General features: G+C 37.0%; 1 protein-coding gene across 3 annotated transcripts in view; it reads left to right on the top strand.

Moving 5' to 3' along the window:
* Nucleotides 1-10,680, top strand: part of FAM208A (family with sequence similarity 208 member A) — a 48,081-nt gene that overhangs the window by 5,828 nt on the left and 31,573 nt on the right. For all 3 annotated transcript variants that reach the window (XM_015571191.1, XM_015571189.1, XM_015571196.1), the window contains exons 6-10: nt 1,129-1,253; nt 3,350-3,381; nt 4,286-4,391; nt 5,973-6,076; nt 6,156-6,259. In XM_015571191.1, coding sequence (XP_015426677.1) covers nt 1,129-1,253; nt 3,350-3,381; nt 4,286-4,391; nt 5,973-6,076; nt 6,156-6,259 — 471 coding nt within the window. The remainder of the gene's footprint in view (nt 1-1,128; nt 1,254-3,349; nt 3,382-4,285; nt 4,392-5,972; nt 6,077-6,155; nt 6,260-10,680) is intronic.

The raw sequence follows: 10,680 nt of genomic DNA, 5'->3' as shown, positions 1-10,680 counted from the left end.
GGTGGCATCCGGAGCTCAGAGCTGGGCTGTGGCAGGCGGGGAACCTTGGCTTCCTCCATCACTGGAGCAACCAAGCCTCATGTTCGCTTCAGCTGAATGGCTGCTGGCCGCCATCTTGGCTGGCAGTTAATTTGCATATCTCACTGATTAGCCAATGGGGAGGGTAGCGAAGTTATGGTTAATTACCATGTTTCTCTATTATTAGATAGGATTGGCTTTTCTAGCAGAACTTGTAACCTGGTTTGTATTTCAAAACACTTTCCAGGCATTTTCAGAGCAACATTATTGAAATCATTACTCCAAGGGAATGGACTTCGAAGGATAATGCCTTGTTTATAAACTGGGGCACTCTCTCTTTTTTTTTAAATATGTTTTTATTGATTTCAGAGAGGAAGCGAAAGGGAAAAAAGGATAGAAACATCAATGATAAGAGAGAATCATTGCTCAGCTGCCTCCTGCACACCCCACTACTGGGGATCAAGCCCACAACCCAGGCCTGTGCCCTGACCAGGGATCTGAACCATAACCTCCTGGTTCATGGGTTGACCAAACTACTAGTCTGCAAGTCACAAAACCCTGGTCTAATGAATGTTGTGAAGAGGTGAAGGGAAGATGCAGATGGGCAGTAGGAAGAGGGTCGGCTACTCTGATTTCTCTTGCTACTTTGTTTGCAGTTAGAGCTAAGACTATGTTTTCCTTTTGACATGAACAACATGGTAGGTTTGGTTGAGGTTGTGTCTGTAGTATTTTAATTTTGTATCAAATTGGCTTTTCTGAGCTGATTTGGGAGCCCCATTTGTAACATTTTTATGAGGAAATTTGTTGACCATATTCCTGATTGTCAAGTCTTCAGAAGTAAACTTCTGGAATCAAGCTACTAGTATTCTGGCATCCAATATATATATGTGTGTGTGTGTGTGTGTGTGTGTGTGTGTAAAATTTATATCCTAAAATGAATATAAAGTGTAAATTATTATAGTTAAATTGGCAAGCAGTGTTTAAAGATATTTTCTGGTAGAGGCACATTTAAGTGTTATATTTTTCAAAAACCAGGCAGATAAATACAAGATTCCCACTCTGTATTTTTGCTTTCTTAACGAAGTTAATTTTGCATTTTTTTATTTTTAGTATTACTTCTATGAGTATAGCTTTGATGAACTAAGGCAAAGACCAAGACACGTGTGTCCATATGCAGTTGTGTCTTTTACTTACCAAGATGATATACAACCTCCGAAGTTTGTACCTTCATTAAGGTAAGGTTTAGGAGTTTTGGGCATCATCCAGAATGGTGTTATATTATATAACCTGGACTGCATAGTTAGAAGGAACACTTTGTTTTGTTCCTATTTTTTTTCTCCCTTAATATTAATTAGATACATAAATGTTCTTTGTGATTTAAAAGGTCAGTGTAGCCCAGCTGGTGTAGCTCAGTGGTTGAGCATCGACCTATGATCCAAGAGGTCATGTTTGATTCCCAGTCAGGGCATATGCCCAAGTTGTAGGTTTGACCCCCCATTGGCATTCAGGAGGCAGCCAGTCAGTGATTCTCTCTCATCATTAGTGTTTCTATCTCTCTCTCCCTCTCTCTGAAATCAGTAAAAATATATTTAAAATGTTAATGTAAAGGACAGATACTGAAACTATATGGAAATATAAGCTAAAGTTTACTTGAACCTCACAGTTAAACCTCTTTTTCCTTGATATTGAAGGTTTGCATAGTTGAGTAAAGGTAGTTTTTAAAAGTGAAATTTTGTGTGTTAGCTCTCCTGGAAATCGGGAGCTTCTACTAAAGAAGCCCCAGCTCCCTCCTCAAACCAATTAAACCAAAATCAGGTATTAAGTAGCTTAAGCACTGGTAGTTTTTAAAAGCTTCCAAGTGATTTCTGATTTTTTTTTTTTTCTAGAGAGATAGAAACATCAATGAGAGAGAAAAATCATTGATTGGCTGCCTCCTGCATGCCCCCTACTGGGGATTGAGCCCTCAACCCCGGGCATATGCCCTGACTGGGAATCAAAACAGTGACCAGGCTGATTCTGATTTTTAGCCAGAGTTGAGTACCATTGATTTCCTGTAAGCTATAATATAAGGTGACCAAATATAAAGTAGCTTCCCCTTTTTTTGTTCCCATGTAGTTATTCCAGAAAATGTTTTGGCAAAATTAAGTAAGGATATAGGTGAAATGGTCAAATATCTACATATTTTTAATTTGAGTACCCATAATCAAAGTCGTGTATGATATACATTTGTTTAGAAATATTGCTGTTTTTAAAGCCACATTCTTAAACATACTAGACATTTTTGAGGTTGACTTCTTTATTAGTTTCCAGATCAAAGCATCATCTTCATTTTACTTGTTTGAGATCTAACACTTTTTTCATATCGTGATTAGTCCTAGAAACCATCCATAGCCACAAGTATGGATTCACATAATATCCAGACATTTGGGTTTTTTGTATGTGCGTATATGTCTGTATTTATCATCTCCATGATATATTTGTTATACTGCCTTTCAGCAATGATCTTCAGAAGGTACTCAGCGCTTTAATAATTATGAGGTCATACTCCCAGGAATAATGATTATCCATTAATTTTCTTTGCCTCCTGTTTGATTCCATCTTTTTACCTTCATAGCATTTAAAACAAGCATTGATTGAACATCCTTGCTGTACCTTGAATGCCACCCGTTAATGTGCCTGCCTCAGGGCCTCTGCATCTGCTGTTCTTCTCGTTCCCCAATTTGCATAATTTACACTTACACTTCCTTAAAGGTGACCTTATCAGTGAGGTCTTCTGTGATTTTTTTTTTTTAACCTGTGTACTCTTAGTGTCTTTTTTTACTCCTTAGAACTTAAAACCATCACCATCTGGTAAATACCTTTCTTATTGTTCTCTATCTGCCTCGTGAGATTATAAGCTCTATGAAGGCAGGGGACTTATTCATCCCTGTAGTCCTTTCACTTAGAATATTAGTAAATATTTATTGAATGATTAGTGACTACATTTAAATAAGTATTGAGGCCATTTCTTTGAATCTTATCACTAAAACAAAGTAATTGACAGAGATTTTAATGGACTCTTATTTTCTCCTGATGGATATTTTTGGGTAAAACAGCACCTTAATTTTGGGCAAATAAGGTAATTCAGGTCAAGTAAGTAATTCTTTTCTCCAAGTAAACTTGGATTTATTAAATGTTATAGTAAGTAATTAACTGCTTCCTCCTACTTGGAAGGAGAATTTAATTCTCTTGTATAGTATGCCATTAAAAATAGCACCTATCTCAAGGTCCTGAGTGTTAACTTTTATATTAACAATCGGTAATTTAAAAAAAATTTTTTTTTTTTTTGTAGATCTAACAGCTTTAATGCAGATAGAAATGCAGGTAAGATTCTTTAGTTTTCTAAATTGAAAGAGTACATGCACAGTCGAAACCGGTTTGGCTCGGTGGATGGAGCGTCGGCCTGCGGACTGAGAGGTCCCAGGTTCGATTCCGGTGAAGGGCATGTACCTGGGTTGTGGGCACATCCCCAGTAGGAGATGTGCAGGAGGCAGCTGATCGATGTTTCTCTCTCATCGATGTTTCTAGCTCTCTATCTCTCTCCCTTCCTCTCTGTAAAAAATCAAGAAAATATATTAAAAAAAAGAAAAAAGAGTACATGCACATAGTAAAAAATTAATACATTAAGTGCTTTGATTTATTTTCATAATGAATGAGAAGCTGCAAAGTATGAAAAGGAGGGTGAGGCCATGCTATGATATAGCATCAGCATTTGGTCATCCAGGCATAAGGTGTCCCTGAGAAGCTGCTGCTGCTGTGAATAGATCAGGTTTGACCACTTGGATCAATAATAGTAAACAATACAAGTTTCACAATTCAGCCTTTAAAAGTATTAAATTCATCAAAGGTTTCAGTCAGGTTTCTCCACAATGAAAAGAGATTGAGAAGAAGATATGAGACATTGTATGGATTCATGTAGTTAACCGAATTTCATATAGTCTCTTTTGGGGGAAATAAGAGGGCAAATTATTTGTCTTTGCTCCTCAGCTTTCTGATGTGAAGACATTTAGACAAAATTGTTATTCTTTGCAGCTAGAATAATTTTGTAGAGGAAACGATAGTTTAAACAAAAAATCCTAATATTTGGACTCTCCTGTAAATATAAATGTCAAATATTTTGTTTTGTTCTACAAAACCTTGTTTCTAGATGTTTTTTTCCTTTTTTCTAGTAAACATATATTTGCTTCTGGGTTGCCAAGAATTGTGTCCTTTTTTTTTTTTTTTTAAGATAAATTTCACTACACATTGTGGAAAGGACAGCTTTTAAATAAAGGAAAGCTTTTGTGCTATATTTCTCTGAGGTCAGCCACTCGTGCTTTTTTGCCTATCAAACTGTAAGTATGCTATATTACCAAAAAATAGTGATTTCCCTATTTCCTTTTCTTTCTTACTTGTATTTAAATTTTACTTTGGTACTTTAGTGCATAAGAACTTCATTATCAGTATTGGTTTGTTTTTTACAAAGATTGATTTGATATCTTTAGAAACTTAATTGGCATAATGAGCCCTCTGGTTTTCTATCTTGGTTTGAGGATGGGCTAAAAAGTCATACACATTCGTGGCATAAAACTTTTTCTTAATGAATTTAAATCTTAAAAGTGATTTTAAAAAGTTTTATCCTGTGTACTCTTAGTGTCTTTTTTTACCCTTAGAACTTAAAACCATCACCATCTGGTAAATACCTTTCTTATTGTTCTCTATCTGCCTTGTGAGATTATAAGCTCTATGAAGGCAGGGGACTTATTCATCCCTGTAGTCCTTTTACTTAGAATATTAGTAAATATTTATTGAATGATTAATGACTACATTTAAATATGTATTGAGGCCATTTCTTTGAATCTGATCACTAAAACAAAGTAATTGACAGAGATTTTAATGGACTCTTATTTTCTCTGATTTTAAAAAGTTTTATCCAAGCCCTGGCTGGTTTGGCTCATTTGGTTGGAGTGTTGTCTCATACACTGAAAGGTGGCAAGTTCGAATCCCTGGTGAGGGTACGTTCAGGAGGCAACCTAATCGATTGATGTTGCTCTCTCATATCGATGTTTCTTTCTTTCTCTCTCTCCCCTTTTTTCTTTCTAAAATCAATACAAAAATTTTTATCTTTATTAGATATATTTTTCCATTTGGCAATTTGAACATGATAGACTTAAAATTTATCAGTTGTTTGTTGGAAACAGCTTTGATGTTTTAAGTTAAAATTTATAGGCTGTTTTCAGTCTTGGGAATATGCTGGAATAGAAAAGTCTAAAATGACCTTTTGCTGCCCTGTGGTGTGGCTCAGTTGTTTGGGTATCATTCCATGCAACGAAAGGTTGTCATTCAATTTGCTGTCTGGGCGCATACCCAGGTTGAGGGCTTATCCCCGGCAGGCAGTCGATTGATGTTTTGCTCTGACATGGATGTTTCTCTTTTTTTTCCCGCTCCTTCTCCCTCTCTACTTCCCTCCTCCCTCCATCTCTACCTGCCTCTCTCCCCCCTTTCTCTCTCTCTAAAAATCAATTTAAAAAATGAAAATAAAATGATCTTTTGATACCATCACAATAAACATGAACCTTCATAAATGTTTGAGGACTATGTGAACAGTAGATACTTGAATTGTTTTTAATAAAATGACAACCTTATATCCTTTGTTATTAGTAATATTGGCATGTAGAATTAGCTTCTGCCTTACATTTGGAAGTTTGGTAATATTGCCAGGCTATGTATCTATTTACCTGTACATCTGGACTTCCTATATCAAATCTTCTTTAAAGTACGGTGCTAATAAATATGCTCTTTGTTTTCCAGCAAGATGGGTGTGTGTGTGTGTGTGTGTGTGTGTGTGTGTGTCTATAAAAGAGAGAGAGAGAGATATACCATTGCTAGAGTTAAAAATACATGTATGGAAATATGCTTTTTAAATTTTCTTTCAGTCCTGAGAAGCTAGATGTTGAAACAGTTATGAGTATTGATCATCTGAAACAGAAAATTCCTCCAGCGCTGTTTTACAGGGAAGCATACTTCGGTTCAAATGAAGGTAAAGTAATTTAATTTTACTGAAATATAAGAAGCAGACTTGAATCTGAATATTTACTATGTATTTTTTCTTATGTCAGTTTTGAAGAATGGAATGTATTGCAGTCTTTATGAAGTTGTAGAAAAGACAAGAATTGGAAGTAACATGGAGAGTTTACTGCAAAAACTAGAGAAAGAAAAACTTGTGAGTAAAATTTAAAATGTTCTTTTTTCTCCCTTAGAAACTATTAATAAGTGATCATATAATATTTCAATTTATTTCATTTTTATCTCTGAAAATACCACAAAGTCTCTGTTTTTGTTGCTGCCATTTAGTTAACAGCATTTTACTATGGCCTTTGGTACTCTCCTTTATAGCCATGATACTTAGACCTTCTACAGACCAGTCTTCCCGTGAAGTATCTTTGTTCTATTTTGTAATTGTGACTGTGATATTAAAAAAATACTTCTTGAATGTCATGTATTTATGTAAGGGGTATAGTTCAGTAAAAAATGAAGGAAAGAGACTCTGTTCTCTTGAACTACACAGAGTGGTAAATGGAATTACTCAGATAAATGTGGTTCCAGAAGAGACAGTGCCATATTTAAAGATTCAAAAAAATGATTTGTGAGGCTGAAGAAATAAAAGAACATTATAGTAATTGGGAGAAAGTGGTAGAACATGAGGCTGGAAAAGGGTTATAGGAGGCTATATCCTACAGCATCATGCAGGCAATGTTCAAATATTTGGAAGTTTGGACTTAATCCTAAGAGCAATGGTTTTTAAAGGGAGTTGGATGAGGTTTTGATTATGTATGCAGCATGATCAAATCTGTTTTTTGCTTACCTTGGTTATTATGTAGAGGATAAATTGAAGGAGGGAGAGAGAGATGAGGTAGGAAACTATTACCATAGAGGGTGATGTATGTTTGGATGAGAAAAGTAAGAATGATGATATAAGAAGAGACTGGTTTAAGACATATTTAGTAGGTAGTATCCAGGTCAATGGGTGTGGAATATATTGAGTTTAGGTAGAGAAATTAAATTACTTCAGGGATCAGATTGTGATGGGTTCAGGAGTGATGCTAATGTGTACAGTTTAGTGAAGGAGATGAAGTGGTTGATAGAGTAGTGGCTATCCCAAGGTTTCTGTTAACATGAGAGATAGGTGAACTCATGTTTAAATGCTGATCAGATGTTCTTGCACCGGTATGCCATTTAATACAGGTTATTCAGCAGTTGACTTATTTTTACTCCTCATGTTATTGAGCCTCAGTTTCCAGGTATTCAAATGGAGATTTGTATTACTGATTTTCAGAACCCACAACTTCATTTTTATTGTCTACATAGATTTTTCATTGTATGCATATAGATTCGCTTAACCAATACATTGTTTATAGATGGGAGCATCAAGTTATATACAAATTTATAGGCAGAATTTGTAAACTTGTGAATTGGTGGACACCCAGCAATAACACTTTGAACAACTGGGTAGAAACCTTTGGGCTAGGCATCTTACAACATACACGTACATACACATGCATACACATTCAATACATGTGAATATACGTTTATAATTACACTAGAGACCCGGTGTGCTTATGGGGGGACTGGGGGGGGCAGGTCTCAGACTGGCCTGTGCCCTCTTGCGTCCAGGAGCTCTCGGGGGTTGACCGACTGCCACGGAGGTGGGAGAGGCTCCTGCCACCGATGCTGTGCTCACCAGCTGTGAGCCCGGCTTCTGGCTGAGGAAGTGCACTGACCACCAGGGGGCAGCTCCTGCATTGAGTGTCTGCCCCCTGGTGGTCAGTGCTCATTGTAGTGAGCAGTCATTCCATCATTCAGTCAATTTGCATATTAGCCTTTTATTATATAGGAGGATTTCTTGTTTTCCTCTGAAAGCCTGTCTATAATACAAGTGTTCCTCATGATCAAAATCTGTTCAATTACTGAGTTCAGAAAGTAAAAGTGAAAGTTTAGATAGTTTGGATGTTGTGAGTTATCCAAATCATATAATTTTTACATTTTAGAGAATGAGTATTGAGAATCTTAACAGTGAGGAGTTTATCAGAAAATCATAGTATCTCCTCAGTTCCTAATAATGAGAATCACTGGAAGGATAAGAAGGATGCTGGCATTTTGTTCTTAATCTGAGCAAGGTTTGTGGAGGACTGGGTCTTTCCAGAATCAAGAAGTGAAGTAACAGAGGGTATGGGTATTCCATAAGAATACACTACCTGAATCTAATAGACCTAGGTATTTTGTGTAGCATTCATTTTCCTGCACCTCATTGGAAATTACTCTAACTATAGTTACTTTTTTCATATTTCTCATAATGAGAGGTGCATTGGGAACTATTGGGTTGTTAATAATTTTATCTTGGATCTACACGAGGTGTTCTGGATCAGACAAATATAGTGAATACCTTATAGTAAGTAATAAATGTATTGGCCCTCCTTTGCCGTAGTCCAGTGGTCGGCAAACTGCGGCTCGCAAGCCATATGCGGCTCTTTGGCCCCTTGAGTGTGGCCATGAAGTTTCAATCGCACTGTACGTGCGCATCTGCATGTGGTATTTTGTGGAAGAGCCATACTCAAGGGGCCGCAGTTTGCCAATCACTGCTCTAGTCATTACTGTTAGGAAAATGCAACAAGATACAGGTCATTTATTTATGGAGTAGCCATCCCATAGATAAGGGGTGAGAAACAATGACTTTTCTTTGCTTATAAAGGAAAGGAAGTAGCTCTCTCCCTCCGCCCCTGAAAAGGCCTCTGAAAATGTTAATGAATATTAACTCTAACCCAGCTGTGGGCAAACTACAGCCCGCATCCGTTTGAAATGAATAAAACTATTGAAAAAAAAAAAGACCGTACCCTTTTATGTAATGATGTTTACTTTGAATTTATATTAGTTCACACAAACACTCCATTCATGCTTTTGTTCCGGCCCTCCGGTCCAGTTCAAGAACCCATTGTCCCATTGTGGCCCTCGAGTGAAAAAGTTTGCCCACCCCTGCTCTAACCCTTTGGTAAATAAATCATATCTTCACAGGAGTCAGTTAGCTCTCTTTGTTCTAATGACATCTCTAAATTCCTAGGACTCATTCTTGCTTAAAATGTAAATAGGAGAAAGCTCTATCTTCCTGGCATCTTGGGACTGAAACTAGGAATTAATCTATGCATTCACCTCTGCCTTCTTGGGGACCCACTAGGCACTCTCAGGGGAACAAGAGAAATTTAATTCTCCTTTGGATTAGAGCAATTAACTGTATAATTTGCTACAGATCTAATTCTTAAGGTATGTAAACAGCAAAATATTTCTGGTAAAAATGAAAGCAACATTCCCTCTTTATATAATATGGAAGGTGAGGGCTTTTGGCAGAAGCACTGAGGAATCTGAGAAAGTTTTATTTTCCCACAGGGAGAGTTATAAAATAAGTAAAATTATATGTAGCTCTTTTGGTTGATGATAACTCAAGTTAATTTAAAAGTTGACTTTTAATATAAAAAATCTATGAGAGCAATGTGCCTAAATTTGAATATTGTTTCTGCTGTGAACATTCTTCATAGATACCTCAGTTTAAATTTTTTCTTTATTTTTTAACCATGAATGGGTTTTGAATTTTATTTAATGCTTCTCTCTCTCTCTCCCTCTCTCTCTCTCTCTCTCTCTCTCTCTCTCTCTCTCTCTCTCTCTTTCTCTCTTTCTCTCTTGCATTTATCAAGATAGTTACATGGTGTATTAGTAAGGGTTTTCCAGAGAAACTAAACCAATGGGATATATATAGAGAGAAAGACAGAGAGATTTATTATAAAGAATTAGCCAGTTTGTCTCAGTGGATAGAGCATTGGCCTGCAGACCAAAGAGTCCTGGATTTGGGCATGTACCTTGGTTGCAGGCTCTTCCCTGCCCCAGGCCCTGGTCAGGACCCATGCAGGAGGCAACCAATCGATGTGTTTCCCCTCATATCAATGTTTCTCTCTGTCTTTCCCTCTCTCCCTAAAAATCGGGTGAGAATTAACAAAAAACAAACACACAAAAGAAATGAATTGGCTCACAGTTATGGAGACTAAAAAGTCCCAAAATTTGCATTTGGCAAGTTGGAGACTGAGGAGAGTTTGATGGTGTAGTTCCAGTCTGAGTCTGAGTGTTAGAGATTCAGGAGAGCTGATGTTTCCGTTTGAGTCCAAAGATGTGGGGAAAAGAGCACTGATATTCTAACTCAAAGGCAGGCAGGTAGGTAGGCAGGAGGAATTCCCCCTTACTCCAGGAAGGGTCAGTCTTTTTTTCTATTCAAACCTTCAGTTAATTAGATGAGATCACCCACCTTGGGGAGGGTAGTCTGCTTTCCTCAGGCTATCCATATATATGTTAAACTCATCCAAAAACATCCTCAGAAATATCCAGAGTAAAGTTTGACTCTGGATTGACACCCTGTGGCCCAGTCAAGTTGACACATAAAACTAAGCATCACATATAGTAGAGAGAAAAAAGAAAAGCCAAATATATTACTGGACTCCTGGGGGCGGGAAACGTGTATGCATCTAAGAAATTTTATCTTAAAGCTAAAAAGATTCCTTTTATTAAGCAATACTCTGCAAACCCCCCAATATTCTATGTGTTACT

This window comes from Myotis davidii, unplaced genomic scaffold, assembly GCF_000327345.1.
Source record: "Myotis davidii unplaced genomic scaffold, ASM32734v1 scaffold111, whole genome shotgun sequence".
Classification (NCBI taxonomy): Eukaryota; Metazoa; Chordata; class Mammalia; order Chiroptera; family Vespertilionidae; genus Myotis; species Myotis davidii.
This window is presented reverse-complemented; position numbering and strand designations above follow the sequence as displayed.